Source organism: Capricornis sumatraensis, chromosome 2, assembly GCF_032405125.1.
Source record: "Capricornis sumatraensis isolate serow.1 chromosome 2, serow.2, whole genome shotgun sequence".
Classification (NCBI taxonomy): Eukaryota; Metazoa; Chordata; class Mammalia; order Artiodactyla; family Bovidae; genus Capricornis; species Capricornis sumatraensis.
Window position 1 is genome coordinate 127,045,511 of NC_091070.1, and position 23,177 is coordinate 127,068,687.

The 23,177-nt window shown below is 37.5% G+C and overlaps 1 protein-coding gene across 1 annotated transcript in view; it reads right to left on the reverse strand.

Moving 5' to 3' along the window:
- MAN1A2 (mannosidase alpha class 1A member 2) overlaps positions 1–23,177 on the reverse strand; it is a 151,218-nt gene that overhangs the window by 49,959 nt on the left and 78,082 nt on the right. Inside the window, exons 6-7 of the mRNA XM_068965043.1 lie at positions 9,323–9,417; positions 1,900–2,023 (exon numbers count right to left, since the gene is read on the reverse strand). Of these exons, the coding sequence (XP_068821144.1) occupies positions 1,900–2,023; positions 9,323–9,417 (219 nt within the window). The remainder of the gene's footprint in view (positions 1–1,899; positions 2,024–9,322; positions 9,418–23,177) is intronic.

Consider the following 23,177-nt stretch of genomic DNA (forward strand, 5'->3'; position numbering starts at 1 on the left):
ACATTCACATATCACTGACTCTTTCCGAGATGTGGTCACAGTCTTGAATTTTACATTCGTTATTATCTTGATTCTATTAAAATCACTTTTGAATCCCTAAACAATATTCTCTTCAGCTCTGCTTCAACTTTTTAAGAATTGTATTATATATACTCTTTTGATTAATTAATGTGACCATAATTAATTTTCACTGCTGTATTGAATCTTATCATATAAACTGCTAATACAAACAATGATTTTATATGTATGATATAAAGGTACATACCAAAGACTGGGCCATAGAGTATATGTATTTTCAGCTTTACTATATTTTGTATTTTAAATTTACATCTTTAATGCTCCTAGAATCGTTATCATCTACAAAGGTACCATTGTCACACTTCCACATATATGTGGGGCTCTTTGAGGGCTATTTATTCTGTTTATCAGTTTTACTTGTCTCTATGCACCAACACTAATATTGGTAGTGTTGATAATTGAGTAATACAAATCCATCCATCCTGTTTTTCTTCAGAAGTATTTTGAATGTTTCTCTCCTGTTTAAATTCTAGAAATGTCTAGTCAAGTTTCATTAAAAAAAAAAAAAAAAAGGCACCGGGAAACTGACTGGCATTGAATTGAGGCTACAGATAAATCTGGAGGTAACTGACATTTGCATGTTTCCCTATATATGAATATAATGCATCTCTCCATTTACTTAGGGCCAACTCAGTGTCATTTAGCAGTTTTGAACTTTGCTTCTCTGTTGTTAGATTTACTTGTGGAAAACTTACACTTTTGTTCCTACTACGTAAGACATGTTTTTATAAGTGATACGTTTTTGCCTGCTGCAGCTGGTATAGAGAAATATCACTGACTTTTAATATGTATATTGATCTTTTGGCTTCCCAGGTGGCGCTAGTGATAAAGAAACCGCCTGCCAATGAAAGTCATATAAGAAAAGTGAAGTGAAAGTTGCTCAGTCATGTCTAACTCTGAGACTTCATGGGCTATACAGTCCATGGAATTCTCCAGGCCAGAATACTGGGGAGGGTAGCCTTTCCCTTCTCCAGGGGATCTTCCCAACTCAACCCAGGGATCAAACCCAGCTTTCCCGCATTGCAGGCGGATTCTTTACCAGCTGAGCCAGAAGGGAAGCCCAAGAATACTGGAGTAGCAGCCTATCCCTTCACCAGGGGAATCTTCCCAACCCAGGAACTGAATCAGGGTCTCCTGCATTGCAGGTGGATTCTTTACCAACTGAGCTATCGGGGGAGATATAGGAGACACAGGTTTAATCCCTGGTTGGGAAGATCCCCTGGAGGAGGAAATGGCAACCCATTCCACTGTTCTTGCCTGGAGAATCCCATGGACACAGGAACCTGGCGGGGTACAATCCATGGAGTCACAAAGAGTAGGACACGACTGAAGTGACTGAGCAGAGCACATCATGTTCATCTTTTATTCAAAATATAAATTAAGCTCTTGTTTAATAATTTAAGTGTGAAAGTGAAAGTCTCAGTTGCTCAGTCGTGTCCGACTCCTGCAACCTTATGGGCTGTAACCTGCAAGGTTCCTCTGATTATCTTAATATTTTAGGTAATCATTTAATCTGTGAGTAATTACTGTTTTCTTTCTTCCTTTTCAATATACCTTTTTGTTCACTTTGTCTTATTTTACCATACTGACCAGGAACTTCAGCACAATGCTAAATAGAGACTATAATGTAATTTCTTGAAAACCTACTAGTGATTATATCTTCTCAGATAAGAGAAAATATATCAAATCTGTTCTAAATATATGATACATTTCTTTATATACTTTTTAAAAAGGCAAATATTTTCTAAGCATTAATCAAATCTCTGGAGTAAAACCTAAAGGATTCTCTTATAACAAAGAAAAGAAAGCAAGAATACTAACCTTTTTGTAGTAAATTGGGTTTCCTGTCAAGTAGCTGAGGTGGACAAACTCCATATGTAGTGTGCCAAATTCAGCAAGAATGCTGCTACCTGCAGATGCCCAGCCCCAGTTTCGTCCTACTCCACTGAATGAAAGAAAAGGTAAAAGGAGACAGAATTAGGGAAAGACCAAAACATTTTTTCAATGAGTATATAACGTTTAAATAACTCTCTCAGAAATTATCGCAACACAATAGATTATTGTACCTAAAATCTTACTATTTTAAAATTATTTTGAATAGAATATTCACATGTCCTAAAAATCAAAACAATGTAAAACGTATATGTTAAGTATTTTACCCCACTCTCATCTCTCTTCCCCTTACAAGCCGACAATATAATCATTCATTAGCTTCTTATATGTTAGCATAGAAATTTCTATGCATAAATAAGCAGTCTGAATACATATTCTTCTTTTCCCTCCTTTCTTAAAATACAGCAAAGTATATTTACTGCTCTGTATGTTAGATTTTAAGTAACATTTTAATGAGGTAAGATGTACCTCATTAGGCTTTCCAAAGTTTATAAACAACTTTCTTATATTTTTTACTTACAAATGCATAGAATTCCATGACATTAACGATTTTCAATTGAAATGTCTCATTCACAGAAAAATGTGTGAGGGCATTCTAAGTAGTTTCAAACCTTGAAAGCACAACTCACATTTATTATGCTGGGACCACTGATGTTACAGGACAGTATCATGAGAAAGAACTGTCTTGCCTCCACTGCTGATAGTGTATGAAAACTACTATATTATACAAATAGATATACTTCAATCAATCCTCTATTACTGGTCCTCTGGCACATTTCTAGTATTTTGCTATTATGAAAACTTTTATAGTGAATAATCTTGTGTGCACTTCATTTGTGCAGATATATTTCTAGGATATCTTTTTTTTTTTTTTCCAGGGTGCCTTATAAATTTTTTACTGGAAGCCAAACTATAGAAATGAAAAGTACAGACTCTTTGGATGTTATCCTCTTTCCCAGAGGGTTAAGCTTCCTCTGAAACATAGATTGAGTACAGGCAGATAACCTTGGCTCTGAGCTTTGTTAAGGGTTAAAACTATTCTAGTTTTACCTATACTTCCAGGAAGTGGCCCTATGGGATCTCAGCTGAAAGCCTGGGGTATTTACCAAGGGCCCTTCACCATGGCAGCTTCAAATACTAACTCTGTCTCCTCAGTACCACGTAGTTGTTAAACTTTCTTCTTTATATCTACTTGTATACTGGCAATTCAATACACTATGTTGTATTTATCCATGTGGAGAAGACACTGAAATAGGTATCAGGATACCACTACCTTAAAGTTCTTTAATTTTTTTGGTGCTATTTTTGTACTGTTTTTGAAAGTATGAAAGGCAAATACCACTAACAGATTTTTTCGAAGCCAGACGTGAGAATCAAAGAAGAAATATGGATATAGTAACTATGTAGGACAGTCATTCATTTCACAAATATAAAGTACCTACTCATATCTGGGAAATGTAACAGTGAACTCAGAGGGTAAAACGTCTGTCTGCAATGTGGGAGACCTGGGTTTGATCCCTGGGTCAGGAAGATCCCCTGGAGATGGGAAATGGCAACCCACTCCAATATTCTTGCCTAGAAAATCCCATGGATGTAGGAGCCTGGTAGGCTACAGCCCATGGGGTCACAAAGAGTCGGATACAACTAAGCAACTTCTCTCTTCTCTAACATATAACATTACTGTTCCCATAACAAATGATAATTGTTATGAAGAAAATTAAACATAGAATACTGAGTTGAATAGAATACTGAGTACTAGTGACAGAGGATGAGTTTAAAGACTTTATGTATAATGTTCAAAGAGTTTCTAAAATGACACAATTTAAACTGAGAACTGAATGATTAGGAAGAGCCAGTGATGAGTAGATCTGGAAGAAGAGAATTCTCAGTAGAGGAAAGAGCAGTTGGAATGGCCCTGAGGAAAAAAGTTGGTTAGTGTGGCTAGATTATTCAATGCAAAGTTTATTGTTGAAACTGAAGCTCCAATACTTTGGCCACCTAATGCAAAGAGCCAACTCATTGGAAAAGACCCTGATTCTGGGAAATATTTAAAGCAAAAGGAGAAGTGGGTGGCAGAGGTTGAAATGGTTAGATAGCATCACCAACTCAATGGACATGAATTTAAGCAAATTCCAGAAGATAACAGAGGACAGAGGAGCCTGGCGTGCTATACTGCATGAGGTCCCAAAGAGCTGGCTGAACAACAATTACAATGTAGTTTGGCTGGAGCTCAGGAAGGAGAAATGATGATATAGGATGAGGTTAGAGAGCTGGGTATAATCTAGACTGTGTAGAAATTCTGTTGGCTATGGTGAAATTTAAGTATGAAGGAATATCATATAGAATTTTAATGAATGTAACATAATATTTAAAGGATAAAGCATACCATTTGGAAAGAACACCTAGGCATCAGCAATGTGAATGGATTATAGTGGAGTCAAGTATAAATACAAAATCTCATTTCCATGTAAAAACTTTCTATCTCAAAGTTTCATTCATAGTGCATATAAGCACTATCAAAACTCTAAGTTCTAAAAACATTTTTTCATATTTTTACATACAACCTGACAGGGCCCTTCACCTTGGCGGCCTTAGACATTAAGGCAGCCTTAGACAATACCAGTTCAGTTCAGTTCAGTCGCTCAGCTGTGTCCAATTCTTTGCGACCCCATGAATTGCGATTCACGCCAGGCCTCCCTGTCCATCACCAACTCCTGGAGTTCACCCAAACTCATATCCAGCAAGTCGGCGATGCCATCCAGCCATCTCATCCTCTGTCGTCCCCTTCTCCTCCTGCCCCCAGTCCCTCCCACCATCAGAGCCTCTTCCAATGAGTCAACTCTTCGCATGAGGTGGCCAAAGTATTGGAGTTTCAGCCTCAGCATCAGTCCTTCCAATGAACACTCAGGACTGATCTCCTTTAGGATGGACTAGGTGGATCTCCTTGCAGTCCAAGGGACTCTCAAGAGTCTTCTCCAGCACCACAGTTCAAAAGCATCAATTCTTCGGTGCTCAGCTTTCTTCACAGTCCAACTCTCACATCCATACATGACCACTGGAAAAATCATAGCCTTGACTAGACGGATGTTTGTTGGCAAAGTAATATCTCTGCTTTTTAATATGCTGTCTAGGTTGGTCATAACTTTCCTTCCAAGGAGTAAGCGTCTTTTAATTTCATGGCTGCAGTCACCATCTGCAGTGATTTTGGAGCCCCCAAAAATAAAGTCTGACACTGTTTCCCCATCATTTCCCATGAAGTGATGGGACCAGATGCCATGATCTTAGTTTTCTGAATGTTGAGCTTTAAGCCAACTTTCCCAATACCCAGTAGCTGTTAAATTTTCTCCTTTGCCCTTCAGCCTCCAAATGCTGTTTTCTAGTTTATTTCTTTGTCCCATGCATGTGCAGGTACACAATCAGCCAACAACAGGAGGAAAATCTGTAGATAAATTTGGGGGCTTTTCCTCTGCAATTCCTTCCTGATTTGAGATACTCATCCCTTGTATCTCAGCCCTTTTGGCAGTTCCAAGACCTGATCACAGTCTTCTTTGCTCTACATGAGTACTGTTTTAGGGTTGGCCTCAATCACACTCAATTTAGAATATACCCTTAGGGGAAAAGCCAGCTTTCTACAGTGATGAGCTTCAAGTAGGCCCTTTGGGTTCGCCTTAGGTATTGCTCTCCAATCCCTTCAAACCATTTTGTTGGCTTTTGTGATTACTTTTGATGGGAGAGTTAACCTGATATAAGTTACCTCAGGGCTGGAACTGGAAGTCTAGATTTATTATTCAAGAAAGTCATGGTTATTCCCACTAGAACTCTAAAACCATTCTCTAGGGTCTTATCTATTTTTAGGAGGAAATGAAAAATATAAATCTTTCTCTCGTAGAAAGATGGACACTTTTGGTTTCAGCTTTTCTAGCACTAGTGAAAGTGAAAGTGAAGCCTCTCAGTCGTGTCTGACTCTGTCCGACCCCGTGGACTGTAGCCTACCAGGCTCCTCTGTCCATGGGATTTTTCAGGCAAGAGTACTGGAGTGGACTGCCATTTCCTTCTCCAGGGGATCTTCCCAACCCAGGGATCGAACCCGGGTCTCCTGCATTGTAGACAGAAGCTTTACTGTCTGAGCCACCAGGAAATTAGTTGATTTTAATTTAAACTCTGTATCACCTAGAATAATATTAAATTAGGCGAGTCGAATGACAAATACAGAATAAATATGAGCTTTTCAGAGACAAGAATCTTAAAATTACCGCTAAAATGTATGCAGAAAAGAGTAATACATGACTTGGTAGAGAAGTTGAAGTGCGTGTAGAAGGTGAGGACACAACCTTAATACTGATGTGGCACACAGGCTCCTACTCCTGCCGTTAATGAACTGAACGACCTTGAGCAAGATTTCCTTCTCTGAGACTCAGTTTCCTCATCCATAATATAAGGTTTTATGATAACTAGTTCACATGACTGTCAGGAAAATTAAAGACATTTAAGATTGTGAAAACACCTCACAAACAGCCTAGCAAGAATAGTATCTAATGAGTTTTTGAATAATTTTATTCTAAGTTATTTTAAGTTTATCTAGAGGAAAAAAAATTTCCTGAATCTGCTAAAGGCAACTGATAAAAAAACAAAGCTACAGCCAACATGATATTGATAATTTAAAAATACATATATTATAAAAACATTTTACGGAAATCCAGGAGACTATAAAATACAGGTGAAGATAATCTTTTTAACCAACATTGAAAACCTCAAAGTTATAAAAGACATATTTGAATATATAAAAAATCAAAACTTAAGGATGACAAATTATTATAAAAACAACAAACAAGTAGTAGAACGGGGGGGAAAGTAACTCTATAATCTGTAAGGCTCTTTTATAAGCTAACTAGAAAAACACAACTCAATCAACACTTGCTGCTGCTGCTGCTGCTGCTGCTGCTGCTAAGTTGCTTCAGTTGTGTCCGACTCTGTGCGACCCCATAGATGGCAGCCCACCAGGCTCCCCCGTCCCTGGGATTCTCCAGGCAAGAACACTGGAGTGGGTTGCCATTTCCTTCTCCGATGCATGAAAGAGGAAAGTGAAAAGTGAAAATGAAGTCGCTCAGTCATGTCTGACTCTTAGCGACCCCATGGACTGCAGCCTACCAGGCTCCTCCGTCCATGGGATTTTCCAGGCAAGAGTACTGGAGTGGGTTGCCATTGCCTTCTCCACAATCAGCACTTAGGAATAGACAATTCACAAAAAAATATCTAGATGTCCAATAAATTTATGAAAAGGTGCTTGAACTCACTAAGCAGAAAATACGAACGAAAATAACAATAGTAACATTTCATATCCATTATTCTCTTGAAAATTAAACAGAACATATAGACATTTTGGTACTCTCACATACTGCTGGTGGAAATATGATGAATTACAGCCTTTTGGAAAATATGTGGGGAGTAACTACTAAACTCAAAAATACATATAGCCTTTGATCCAGCAATTCCACACTTGGGAAGTCTATCCTACAAAACAAAAAAAAAGACATATGCCCTTTGATATAGCAATCATATTCTTAAGAATCATTTTCAGAAAAACCTCCTCACTCTACGAGGACATATATGGTGGTGGTTTAGTCACTAAGTCATGTCCGACTCTGTGACCCCATGGACTATAGCCTGCCAGACTCCTCTGTCCATGGGATTCTCCAGGCAACAATACCGGAGTGGGTTGCCATTTCCTTCTCCAGGGAATCTTTCCGACCGAGGGATCAGACCCGGGGTCTCCTGCATTGCAGGCAGATCTTTTATTGAGTGAGCTACAAGGGAAGGAAATATATAACAGGATGCTACTGTAACTTTTATGGTAGCAAAATAATGGAAATAAGCAAATACCACTGATATGGAATAATTAAATAAATCATGGTATAACCTATGTATTTACAGTATATCCTATCTTCTACTCTGCAGTTATCACAAAGTTTGATTTAAAGCTCTGTGGCATGACCTGGATGAGTATTTCCGTGAGATTTTGCTGAGTGAGAAAAATAAGAAGTAGAAAGAAAATAAGAATAAGAAAAAAAAACAAGTATCCAAACAAATCATATAAAATTTTAAAAGCTCCACCAGTACGTATGTATGTATGTGCTTCTGTGTGCTAATCATATTGCAAGAGATAAATAATGCTAGATTATTAACATAGGTTGGATTTCAGACATCAAGACTGGAATAAAGTCTACGTGAGAGATACGTATAATTCAATCAAAACACAAAAGCTAAAACCTCTAAAAATAGGTAAATACATCTATGCTCTATAAACTCAAGTAAAATATGTATTTTGTATGAATATATAAAGATACAGTATGAAAATTAAGCATGTTCAAGACATGGTCCTTGAAAACTCTTCTACTTTTTTGTCTCAATCTAAATTTGAAGTTTTGCAATGCTGGACTTTTGGTTACTGTTTATCTAGATAATAATAATATCCTGCATATTTCTTCATCTCAAAGTTAAACTGTAATTTAATTAAAATTCTAATCATATAAGAAAGTTATATGACTGACAATGCTACTGAAGGAAACACCAGAAAATCTGGAATGAAACTAAGAACAAAAGAGAACAGGTATGTGCTTAACACCTTTGGCCATATCCTTTTGTGGAGGCTGGTATGGAACTCTAGCTAGCTTTTTCCTCACAAAGAGTTAGTTTACATTATATATAGTGTATGACAGCAAAGAACAGTAAAGTTAGATTTCATGGTATAAAATAATGATTTCTTGATGAAAATCAAAACTTCATCAAGTTCTCCATTAAAAAAAAAATGACTAAAATAGATTCATTTTCCCAAATAAAACTGTCAGAGAATCATGCTTCACTTTGAACTTCCATAATTTGGATATCATAAAAAGGACCCTACAGTCAATGTCATGAGTTATGTCTTCCCTTATCATTAGTAAGACATTCAGCAACAGGAAGCCCTGATTTTAAGGTATGTTGTGTTCTATTCTGACTTAGAAAAAAAATAAGTAGTATACAAAAAAGGAAGAGAGGGAAAGCACTTTGAATCCATTCCAGCACTAAGTAGACATAAATAAGCAATCTTAAAGAAACAACTATATTGTTAACAATAAAGGTGTGGGAGAGAAATCTAGACTTACAGAAACAAGCAGTAGAAGTGAAATAATAGTTTTACTGTTTCAAAGCAAAGAATGTATTTTAAAAATCAGGCAATGTTTTAAAGAAATATGCTTCTGTATACATACAGAGAAAAACAGTTTTAAGTCTTAAAAAGGATGGTGAAGGCTCAAAAAAATCAGTTAATCTAATATATTTAGAACAAGAATAACCATATAAAAATAGAATTTACCTTTTCAGATTCACCATTGCCCAAGGAATTCCCGTAGGTGTGTTAAAGGCAGGAAGGAGTTTCTCAGCCAACTGGACTGCTTTAATCTTGAATATCTGGGACAAAAACAAAAACATTCATAAATTATGAAATTACTGCTGTCAAAATTTCCTGATCTCTTCTACAATGCATACCACAACATACTGGATATATGAAAGTACTGAGAGAAAAATGGCATCTCTTGGTACCATGGAGTATCCAGCAATCAGAGAAAATTGTTGTAAAGCGGATGGATAGTGAAGAAAAAGCTGAAAGTGAAATGGCCTGAAACTATAATTAATTGAAAAGGAAGGACTGGTTTTGGTGTTAATATCTGTATTTTCAGCTGGCAAAAAATCTGAGAGAAAACACTAGGCTATGAAATTCATCCATGGTATCAAGCTCAAAGCAAATATTAAAACAAAAGAAAGAGATGCAATTGAATTTCATAAATGCCCTTGAATTACTATAATCATGTTTCAATCTTACACATTTATATCTTGACATTCTCCATCAAGGTTCACCCATAATTATTAAATGAAAAGAAAATATTTATGTTCACATTCCAAGCTTATTTTATGAGTTATAAATGCTTCACCTCTTGGTCCCAATTACTGCTTTTTTTGGTATACAAAACAATAAGCTGCCGAAATATCAATGGTTCTCAAACTTTTAAAATCAAGGTACTATTACCAATACATTTATAGTATAATTTCTAATATTCTTAACATGTATCTCATTTTAGAGATTACTGACTTAGAGACTCAAAACACCCTGCTAAGAAAAGCGGCATATTCTTCTACACGCCTCAAGGCTACCCTCTCAAAATCATCCAACACGCAAGGCTCCATCTTTTCACTGTGGCCAAGTACTGTTGATAAAATATTATTGGATTTTTCAATTAAGTAAGTAGTTGAAAGCATGGTCTAGATCAAATTCCTAAGTTGAGATGATATTAAAACACACCTACATTACTGGGGGTATAAACTAGAGAGGAGTATGTGCAAGTATACAAAGCAATATGACATTAATTTATTTTGAAAAGTTTCTTAAATGATAAGAAATTTTTAGCAGAATTTCAAACTAGATATTCTTATACATCCACAATTTACCACTTCCTTGAATACCTACATAAATACTACTAACAGTTATATGTTAGTAAAGAGAAATTGAGGGTTTCCCTTGTGGCTCAGATGATGAAGAAACTGCCTGCAATGAGAGACATCCTGGTTGGATCCCTGGGTTTCGGAAGATCCCCTGGAGAAGGGAATGGCTATCCACTTCAATATTTTGCCTGGAAAATTCCACAGAGAAACCTGGCAGGCTACAGTCCATGGGGTCGCAGAGTCGGACACGACTAAGTGACTAACATGCACAAAGAGACATTACGTTATTATTGAATAGCACTTCTTCTTTATCTCACACTTTAGCAGTGGGGCAAAGGGACCAAGTTCTTAACTAAGAACTAGTAACACTAATGACATGTGTTTGCTGATCATATCTTTTACATGTAAAACTAATATTCCAAACAGTAAAATAACTTACAAACATAAGCTTTTTTCTAAACAGAAAGTATTCTTATTTCACTTCAAGAAGTAATTAGTAACATAGTGACATATTTTCTAATTTTCAATTACCTATGTCAGTTAACTTACATAGTACCAATAATAATAATACACAACTCAATGAAAGCACCATCCCAATGTCATTGAGGAAAAAAAATTCCTTACCTAGAAGGCTTAATACAAAATCTTTAATGATAAATATACCACAGCCTTACAGTTCCTATATTGACACCATTTTGGCAGACAACAGCAACAGCTAATTTAAAACAAATTAACTAGTATGCAATGCAAGAGAATAATACAAATCTAAAACGTATCAAAGTAAAAGGTAAGTCTCTTTTCTAGTCCTAACTCTTGATCACACAATTCCTTCTACAATGCAAATAGATATTAATTTCTTAAGTATCTAGTAAATATTCTGTGCTAAAATCAGTTCCAAGGTATACAAGACTCCTAGCATGTCACACCAAATCCTCATTTTCCATTTCTCAGAATAGAAATTCTATTACAGTTTTCACACACACAGTCTTCTGCCTCTGTTTCTCTCTCTCTCAAACAAAGAATATCATATACACTATTCTTAACTTGCTGCTTTCACTTATTGTATATTGGAGATCTTTCCATATCATTCCACCTCTTTCTCTCTAGTGGCTATCGAATTTATCCTTGGATAGATAATACTGTAATTTACTTAATCAGTCTTCTATTCATAGACATATGTTTCTAAAACTATGTACCTCTATAAGATAAATTATAAGAGTGGAATTACTGAAGCCATGGATACATTCATTTGTAATTTCGATAATTAATGCCAACTTGTTCACATATTTCACATATTTACATTTCTATCAGAATTTATGACCTGCTGTTTCTCTGTATTTTTGTGAACATAAGAGTTGTCAAACTTTTGACTGCTGCTAACCTGAGAGTTGAAAAAGACTACTTCACTGTCAATTTTATTTTCATTTCTTTTAATATGATGTGGTAATATTCAGTTCAGTTCAGTTCAGTCACTCAGTCGTGTCAGACTCTGTGACCCCATGAATCGCAGCATGCCAGGCCTCTCTGTCCATCACCAACTCCCGGAGTCTACACAAACTCATGTCCATCGAGTCGGTGATGCCATCCAGCTATCTCACCCTCTGTCGTCCCCTTCTCCTCCTGCCCCCAATCCCTCCCAGCATCAGAGCCTTTTCCAATGAGTCAACTTTTCGCATGAGGTGGCCAAAGTATTGGAGTTTCAGCCTCAGCATCAGTCCTTCCAATGAACACTCAGGACTGATCTCCTTTAGGATGGACTCGGTGGATCTCCTTGCAGTCCAAGGGACTCTCAAGAGTTTTCTCCAACACCACAACTCAAAAGCATCAATTCTTTGGCGCTCAGCTTTCTTCACAGTCCAACTCTCACATCCATACATGACCACTGGAAAAACCATAGCCTTGACTAGACGGCAAGGTAATGTTGGCAAAGTAATGTCTCTTCTTTTAAATATGCTATCTAGGTTGGTCATAACTTTCCTTCCAAGGAGTAATATTCAACACTCACTCAAATATCTTTTCAAGCAAAATTCATACACTGCAGAGGATGGAAAACTATACATAACATTTCCCAGATTTCACCCCACCTAAACTTCAAGATAAGGCCTAGGCATTGGTAAGTATACATAAATAAGCAATATCTGGATGGAAGAAGTAAACAACTTGAAGCAGTGATCTTTCATGCACAGATGCCTGATTCTGATATGGTAGCTCTGACAGAAGTTCTAATGACTAGTCCCAAGTTTCAAAGATACCATGTGGGCAACAGAGGGAATGGGTCTGGATCATACCATAAAAGCCACAAGATATGCTTAAGCATCCAAGTACTGCATTTCAGACTCTTTTGTTGACTATGATGGCTACTGCATTTCCTCTAAGGGATTCTTGCCCACAGTAATAGATATAATGGTCATCTAAGTTAAATTCATTCATTCTAGTCCATTTTAGTTCGTTGATTCCTAAAATGTCGATGTTCACTCTTGCCATCTCATGTTTGACTACTTTCAATTTGTCTTGATTCATGGACCTAACATTCCAGGTTCCTATGCAATATTGCTCTTCACAGCATCGGACTTTACTTTCAATACCATTCACATCCACAAGTGGGTGCTGTTTTTGCTTTGGCTCCGTCTCTTCATTCTTTGTGGAGTTATTTCTCCACTGATCTTCAGTAGCATATTGGGCACCTACTGACTCTGGAAGGAAAGATGCTAAAGCTGAAACTTAGGTACTTTGGCCACCTCATGAGAAGAGTTGACTCATTGGAAAAGACTGATGCTGGGAGGGACAAGGGGCAGGAGGAAAAGGGGACGACAGAGGATGAGATGGCTGGATGGCATCACTGACTTGATGGACATGAGTCTGAGTGAACTCTGGGAGTTGGTGATGGACAGGGAGGCCTGGAGTGCTGTGATTCGTGGGGCCGCAAAGAGTCGGACACGACTGAGCAACTGAACTGAACTGAACTGACCTGGTGAGTTCATCTTTCAGTGTTCTCTATTACTTCCTTTTCATACTGTTCATGGGGTTCTCAAAGCAAGAATACTGAAGTGGTTTGCCATTCCTTTCTCCAGTGGACCACGTTTTGTCAGAACTCTCCACCATGACCCATCTGTCTTAGGTGGCCCTACCAGGCATGGCTCATAGTTTCATGAGATAGACAATGCTGTGGTCCATGTGATCAGATTGGTTAGTTTTCTGTGACTGGTTTTCAATCTGTCTGCCCTCTGATGGAGAAGGATAAGAGGCTTAAGGAAGCTTCCTGATGGGAGAGACTGAGGGGAAAATTGGGTCTTGTTCTGGTGGGCAGGGCCATGATCAGGAAAACTTTCATATAATTTTCTGTTGATGGGTGGGTCTGTGTTCCTTCCCTGTTATTTACCTGGGGGCAAACTATGAGGCAATGCCAAAGAATGCTCAAACTACCACACAACTGCACTCATCTCACATGTTCAGTTCAGTTCAGTCGCTCAGTCGTGTCAGAATCTTTGCGACGCCATGAACTGCAGCACGCCAGGCCTTCCTCTCCATCACCAACTCCTGGAGTTCACTCAGATTCACATCCATCGAGTCAGTGATGCCATCCAGCCATCCAGCCAGCTCATCCTCTGTCGTCCCCTTTTCCTCCTGCCCCCAATCCCTCCCAGCATCAGAGTCTTTTCCAATGAGTCAACTCTTTGCATGAGGTGGCCACAGCACTGGAGTTTCAGCTTTAGCATCATTCCTTCCAAAGAAATCCCAGGGCCGATCTCCTTCAGAATGGACTGGTTGGATCTCCTTGCAGTCCAGGGGACTCTCAAGAATCTTCTCCAACACCACAGTTCAAAAGCATCACTTCTTCAGCGCTCGGCCTTCTTCACAGTCCAACTCTCACATCCATACATGACCACTGGAAAAACCACAGCCTTGACTAGGTGGACCTTAGTCGGCAAAGTAATGTCTCTGCTTTTCAATATGCTATCTAGGTTTATCATAACTTTTCTTCCAAGGAGTAAGCGTCTTTTAATTTCATGGCTGCAGTCACCATCTGCAGTGATTTTGGAGCCCGAAAAAATAAAGTCTGACACTGTTTCCATTGTTTCCCCATCTATTTCCCATGAAGTGATGGGACCAGATGCCATGATCTTCGTTTTCTGAATGTTGAGCTTTAAGCCAACTTTTTCACTCTCCTCTTTCACTTTCATCAAGAGGCTTTTTATCTCCTCTTCACTTTCTGGTGTCATCTGTATATCTGAGGTCATTGATATTTCTTCCGGCAATCTTGATTCCAGCTTGTGTTTCTTCCAGTCCAGCATTTCTCATGATGTACTCTGCATAGAAGTTCAATAAACAGGGTGACAATATACAGTCTTGATGTACTCCTTTTCCTATTTGGAACCAGTCTGTTGTTTCATGTCCAGTTCTAACTGTTGCTTCCTGACCTGCATATAGATTTCTTAAGAGGCAGGTCAGGTGGTCTGGTATTCCCATCTCTTGAAGAATTTTCCAGTTTATTGTGATCCACACAGTCAAAGGCTTTGGCATAGTCAATAAAGCAGAAATAGATGTTTCTCTGGAACTCTCTTGCTTTTTCCATGATCCAGCGGATATTGGCAATTTGATCTCTGGTTCCTCTGCCTTTTCTAGAACCAGCTTGAACATCTGGACGTTCACGGTTCACATATTGTTGAAGCCTGCCTTGGAGAATTTTGAGCATTACTTTACTAGCATGTGAGATGAGGGCAATTGTGCAGTAGTTTGAGTATTCTTTGGCATTGCCTTTCTTTGGGATTGGGATGAAAAGTGACCTTTTCCAGTCCTGTGGCCACTGCTGAGTTTTCCAAATTTGCTGGCATATTGAGTGCAGCACTTTCACAGCATCATCTTTCAGGATTTGAAATAGCTCTACTGGAATTCCATCACCTCCACTAGCTTTGTTTGTAGTGATGCTTTCTAAGGCCCACTTGACTTCACATTCCAGGATGTCTGGCTCCTGATGACTGATCATACCATCGTGATTATCCGGGTCATGAAGATCTTTTTTGTACAGTTCTTCTGTGTATTCTTGCCACCTCTTCTTAATATCTTCCGCTTCTGTTAGGTCCATACCATTTCTGTCCTTTATCAAGCCCATCTTTGCATGAAATGTTCCCTTGGTGTCTCTAATTTAACTGAAGAGATCTCTAGTCTTTCCCATTCTGTTGTTTTTCTTGATTTCTTTGCACTGATTGCTGAAGATGGCTTTCTTATCTCTTCTTGCTGTTCTTTGGAACTCTGCATTCAGATGCTTATATCTTTCCTTTTCTCCTTTGCTTTTCACTTCTCTTCTTTTCACAGATATTTGTAAGTTCTCCTCAGACAGCGATTTTGCTTTTTTGCATTTCTATTCGATGGAGATGGTCTTGATCCCTGTCTCCTGTACAATGTCATGAACCTCATTCCAGAGTTCATTAGGCACTCTATCTATCAGATCTAGGCCCTTAAATCTATTTCTCACTTCCACTGTATAATCATAAGGGATTTGATTTAGGTCATACCTGAATGGTCTAGTGGTTTTCCCTGCTTTCTTCAATTTCAGTCTGAATTTGGCAATAAGGAGTTCATGATCTGAGCCACAGTCAGCTCCTGGTCTTGTTTTTGCTGCCTGTATAGAGCTTCTCCATCTTTGGCTGCAAAGAATAAAATCAATCTGATTTCGGTGTTGACCATCTGGTGATGTCCATGTGTAGAGTCTTCTCTTGTGTTGTTGGAAGAGGGTGTTTGCTATGACCAGTGCATTTTCTTGGCAAAACTCTATTGGTCTTTGCCCTGCTTCATTCCACATTCCAAGGCCAAATTTGCCTGTTACTCCAGGTGTTTCCTGACTTCCTACTTTTGCATTCCAGTCCCCTATAATGAAAAGGACATCTTTTTTGGGTGTTAGTTCTACATGGTCTTGTAGGTCTTCATAGAACCATTCAACTTCAGCTTCTTCAGCATTATTGGCTGGGGCATAGACTTGGATTACGGTGATACTGAATGGTCTGCCTTGGAAACGAACAGAGAGCATTCTGTCGTTTTTGAGATTGCATCCAAGTACTGCATTTTGGAATCTGACAGAATGTGGTCCACTGGAGAAGGGAATGGCAAAGCACTTCAGTATTCTTGCCTTGAGAACCCCATGAACAGTATGAAAAGGCAAAATAATAGGATACTGAATGAGGAACTCCCCAGGTCAGTAGGTGCCCAATATGCTACTGGAGATCAGTAGAGAAATAACTCCAGAAAGAATGAAGGGATGGAGCCAAAGCAAAAACAATACTCAGCTGTTGATGTGACTGGTGATAGAAACAAAGTCCTATGCTGTAAAGAACAATATTGCATAGGAACCTGGAATGTCAGGTCCATGAATCAAGGCAAATTGGAAGTGGTCAAACAGAGATGGCAAGAGTGAACATCGATATTCTAGGAATCAGCAAACTAAAATGGACTGGAATGGCTGAGTTTAACTCAGATGACCATCATATCTACTCCTGTGGGCAGGAATCCCTCAGAAGAAACCTCACATGTTAGTAAAGTGAAAGAAAGTGAAAGTGAAGTCCCTCAGTCATGTCCGACTCTTTGCGACCCCATGGACTGTAGCCTACCAGGCTCCTCCCTCCATGGGATTCTTCAGGCAAGAATACTGGAGTGGGTTGCCATTTCCTTCTCCAGGGGATCTTCCCGACCCAGGGATCAAACCCGGGTCTCCCGCATTCCAGGCAGATGCTTTAACCACATGTTAGTAAAGTAATGGTCAAAATTCTTCAAGCCAGGCTTCAACAGTACATGAACTGTGAACTTCCAGATGTTCAATCTGGTTTGAGAAAAGGCAGAGAAACCCGAAATCAAACTGCCAACATCCGCTGGACTATCAAAAGAGCAAGAGAATTTCAAAAAAAATATCTACTTTTGCTTTATTGACTATGCCAAAGCCTTTGACTGTGTGGATCACCATAAACTGGAAAATTCTTAAAGAGTTGAGAATACCAAACCACCTGACCTGCCTCCTGAGAAATCTGTATGCGCATCAGGAAGCAACAATTAGAACTGGACATGGAACAACAGACTGGTTCCAAATAGCAAAAGGAGTACATCAAAGCTGTGTATTGTTACCCTGCTTATTTAACCTCTATGCAGAGTACATCATGAGAAATGCTGGGGTGGATGAAGCACAAGCTGGAATCAAGATTGCCGGGAGAAATATCAATCTCAGATATGCAGATGACACCACCCTTATGGCAGAAAGCGAAGAAGAATTAAAAAGCCTCTTGATCAAAGTCAAAGAGGAGAGTGAAAAAGTTGGCTTAAAACCCAATATTCAGAAAACGAAGATCATGGCATCTGGTCCCATCACTCCATGGCAAATAGATGGGGAAACAGTGGAAATAGCAACAGTATTTTCAAGGGCTCCAAAGTCACTGCAGATGGTGACTGTAGCCATGAAATTAAGAAACGCTTGCTCCTTTGAAAAAAGCCCAACCTAGACAGCATATTAAAAGCAGAGACATAACTTTGCCAACAAATGTCTGTCTAGTCAAAGCTATGGTTTTTCCAGTAGTCACGTATGGATGTGAGAGTTGGACAACAAAGAAAGCTGAGCACCAAAGAGTTTATGCTTTTGAAGTGTGGTGTTGGAGAAGACTCTTGAGAGTCCCTTGGACTGCAAGGAGATCCAACCAGTCCATCCTAAAGGAAATCAGTCCTGAATATTCATTGGAAGGACTGATGCTGAAGCTGAAACTCCAATATTTTGTCCACTTGATGTGAAGAACTGACTCGTTTGAAAAGACCCCGATTTAGGAAAGATTGAAGGTGGGAGGAGAAGGGGACGACAGAGGATGAAAATGGTTAGATGGCATCACAGATTCAATGGACATGAGCTTGACTAATCTCCAGGAGTTGGTGATGGACTGTGAGGCCTGGTGTGGTACAGTCCATGGGGTCACAAAGAGTTGGACATGACTGAGCAACTGAACTGAACTGAACTGAACTGATGTTTGAGCATTTCTCCTGGCTGCATGTTTTCAAGCTATAAGTAGATGATTTTGTGACCCTCCCAAAGATTCTGTTAGCTGGTCAGTACCTTCTAATAAATCACTAGATAAAATACATTGTTTTCTGCAACTACAACTCTTGACTAATAAGATGATGAAAATGTTTAAGAGTTTCAACATTTAAATGAAGATTTCCAAAACATTTATTTATAGAAAAAACTTTTATGTATTCATCATCCATTATATAAAATCTCCTAGTTATTTTTACTGGAACAATTTATAAGGAACATTAATGCTGTGAAAGAATCCACATAAGGATACACATGAGTCCACCTTATGTATCCATGTTGTTACTTTCAGATAATAAGATTCCTAAAGTGCATTATTGGGACACAGAATTTTAAACGTTTATTTAACAGAAGCTTAATTATTTTTCAAAAAGTTTGTGTCATTTGTATTCCCTCCAAAAGTATATCAGACATTTGTCAAAATTTAAATATAATTATATAGTATACTTTTAAACTGGATGCATTTTATTGTATATAAATTAACTTCAATAGAACTGTTTAACATAAACAACTTTGTAAGTTTAAGCTCACAAGCTTTTTTAAGTGCTTTACCAGGCAGAGAATGTGGAAGGTTAAAGTCTTTTTCAGGCAAAAAATTAAGGTATAGCTCTAAAATCACATAGGGAAATAAAACAATGTGGTCTAAACACACAGTTTAGTGAATGCAGAATTTGGGGCTTCTCTGTGGCTCTCTTCTGTCCTGGATTTTATGCCTAAATTTCTGGTAGCTCTAAACTCTGTCTTCTGACAAGATTTTAAACAGGATTTTTAACTTTCTGATATTTCACTGTTGGTGTGAAGAAATGCAACAGATTTCTTTACATTAATCATGTATCCTGATACCTTGCTGAGTTCATTTATTAGTTCCAATAGTCTTTGTGTGGATACTTTAAGGATCTCTATATAGAGTATCATGCCATCTGCGTATAATGACAATTTTACTACTTCTTCCCTTCCAATTTAGACACCTTTTATTTCTTTTTCTTGTCTGACTGCTATAGCTAGGACTTGCAATACAATGTGGAACAGAGGTGGTAAGAGTGGGCATCCTTGTCTTGTGTCAGAATTTAGTAGGAAAACTTACAGTTTTTTTCACTGAGTACTATGTTGCCTGCAGATCTGCCATCAGACACACTAAAGATAGAAAGAATATGAACAGGGATAAAAACTAAAACAATAAAAAAAACCAGATTAACCAAGGAGGCAACAATCCTAATTATGTACACACTTAAGAACAGATCTCCAAAATAAAGTAAAAACTGATAGGACCGAATGAGAAACAAACAAATTCATAATTTTAGTCAGAGACTTCAAGACTCCTCAACTTAGTATTCGACAGAACAAGTAAACAGAAAATTAGTAAATTTACAGAAGTTCTGAGCAACATAATTATCTAGTTTGACCTAACTGAAGTTTTAACCCAACCACGGCAGAATAAACTTCTTTTCAAGCACATATTTTTTTGATAGACCATATTTTGGCTCATGAAACAAGCTTTAAACTCAATAGATTTTTTCTCTATTCACTGCCCATTAAACAAACTAGAAATCAATAACAAAGATATGTTGAAAATTCTCAAATACCTGGAAATTTAACAATATACTTCTAAATAACTCACCAATAATAAGGAAGAAAAATGAGAAAATATTTTGAATAAAAGGAAAACAAAAACATATCAAAATTCATAGGCTGCAACTAAAGCAAGGCTGAGAAGCAAATCTTTGATTATTAATGCTTATAGACTATTAGGAAAAAATTAAATTACAAGGATTTAATGTATAGCAGAGGGAACATAGTCAATATCTTAAAATAACTGATGAAGTATATGCTATAAAAATGTTGTATTACTATGTGTACATTTGAAACTAACAGAATATTGTAAGTGAACACTACTTCAGTAAAAAGATAAAAATAAAACAAAAAAAGGTATCAGATTAATGATCTTACAAGCTTCAACCATAAGAAACTGGGGGCGGCGGGGAGAATAGGGAAAAAGGTGCAACTTAACCCCAAAGAAAGCAGAAGTAAAGATATAAGAAAAACTAATAAAACTGAACACACAAAAGTAGAGAAAAATCAATGAAACAAAAACTAATTCTCTGAAATAATAATATTAATACACTTGTAGCCAGACTGACAGCCAAAGAGAAGATGAGAACCCCACAGACTGTAGCCCACCAGGCTCCTCTGTCCATGAAATTTTCCAGGCAAGAATACTGGAGCGGGTTGCCATTCCCTTCTCCAGGGGATCTTCCCAACGCAGAGATTGAACCCTGGTCTCCTGCACTGCAGGCAGATTCTTTACTGCCTGAGCCACCAGGGAAGCCTGAAATAATATTAATACACTTTGTAGCCAGACTGACAATCAAAGAGAAAATGAAACAGGGAACATTACTAAAGACCCTACAGATATGAAAAGGGTAATAACAAATTATGTCCACAATTTAGCGGAAACACATTCCCTGAAATAAACAGCAAAAGCCACACAAACTTACAAAAGCCATCTAAGAAAAAAAAACATGAATAGTACTGTATCTACTGAAGAAACTGAATACATACATTGTAAAACTTAGTGGGAAAAACCAAAAAACTCCAACCTCACCTGGTTTCACTGGGAAGTTCTACCAAACACTGGAGCAGGAAATGGAAACCCCCTCTAGTATTCTCGCCTGGGAACCGCCCTGGACAAAGGAGCCTGGTGGGCTACAGTCCATGAGACTAAGAGACTAACTGAGAGACAAACTAAAAGACTAACCAACAACAATACACAAACTTCTCCAGTAGAAACACCTGAACTCATTTCACATCATCACCATTACTCTTACACGAAACACATATATACACAAAAAGATATGTAAACTATAGATCAATATCTCATACCAACATATACGTAAAAAATTCTCAACAATGCATCATCAAATCAATTCTAGCAATATTTAAAGAGGATAATACAACATGACCAAATGGAATTTCTCCCACAAAATGCAAGGTGATTTCAAAAATCAACTAGTATAATTCACATTATCAGCAAATAAAGAAGAAACATCATATAATCATCTAATTAAAAGCCAAAAACATTTGACAACATTCAATACCTATTCATGAGTTTTAAAATCTTAGCAAAAAGGAATGGCAGGGAATTTCTTCAAGATGATGAAGGGCATCTACCAAAAAACCCATTATGCTTAATGGTGAAAAACTAAATGCTCTTCCCCTCATATCAGGAACCAGACAAGGAATACACTCTCATCACTCCCATTTAGCTTTGTATTTAGTGTAGGTTCTAGGCAATGAAAAGAAAAAAGAACTATACAAATAAAACAGTTTTCTATATAGAGAAATAAAACACCTCTGTTCCCTGATGACATGATTCTTTAAAAAGAAATTCCCAAAGAATCTATTGAAAGGAAGGAAGGAAAAGATCACTAAGTTTTGTCCAACTCTTTGCGACACCATGGACTGTAGGTTCCTCTGTCCACAGGATTTCCCAGGCAAGAATACTGGAGTGGGTTGCCACTTACCCAGGGAGCAAACCCACGTCTCCTGCATTGGCAATCAGATTCTTTACTGCTGAGACACCAAGAAAGCCCCAAAGAACCTATTAAAAATCCATTTAAAAGTGACTAGAATTAACTAGTAAATATAGGATAATCTCAGGCCACAAGATCAATGTAAAAATTAACTGCACAGTGCACAACAATATGAATGCTATTTTATTATATTACGTACATTTTACCACTTAAAAAAAAAAAAGATAGCATCAGAAAAGTTATCCAGAGAAGAAAAAAATGTCCTGAGCCAGCTGCAAACTTAAACTTTTATTAAAAGCTGTTTTAAATCAATTGTAATTATATATACTGACATTGTACAATCAGCAATTAAAATTTAAAAATGAAGTACCACTTTTAACAGCATCAAGAAACATGAAATATAAACCCATCAAAATATATATAAGATCTAGAAAATCTAGGCACACCAACAAACAAAATTAAAGAACTAAATAAATGTAGAGATATGTTACGTTCATGCATTGGAAGATATCAATTTTCCTTAAACTTACTGACAAACTCAATATAATACCAATCAAAATTCCAGCAAGATTATTTTGTGGCAATCAGGAAACTGATTCTAAAGTTTATATAGAAAATAAAACTAAAATAGCCAAAATAATGCTGAAAAGGAACAAAGTTGTAGGATTCATACAACCTAATTATGAGACCATAAAGACCATGATTTCAATTCCATAAATTCATAATTACGAACACAGAATGGTAATGACAAAAGGACAGACATACAGATCAACAGAGCAGAGTCTAGAAGTACATCCACACTTGGTCAATAGATTTCATATATGGTCAATTAATTTTGAAAAAGGTGCAAAGTCAATTAAATAGAGAAAGGCTAGTCTTTTCAACAATGGCTGGATTTTCAAATTCTAGCAATGGATATCTATATGGAAAGAGATGAATCTCAATCTCTACCCAACAGCATGTAAAATTTAACTCAAAATGGACTATAGATTTTAAAGTATAATAAAGTAAAACTATAATGTATTTAGAAGAAAATTAGAGAAAATTTTTGTGACCTTGAATTAGGCAAACGTTTCTTGAACAAAGTATCAAATACTTTGTACCAAATACAAAGTATCAAATGAACCATAAAAGATAAAACT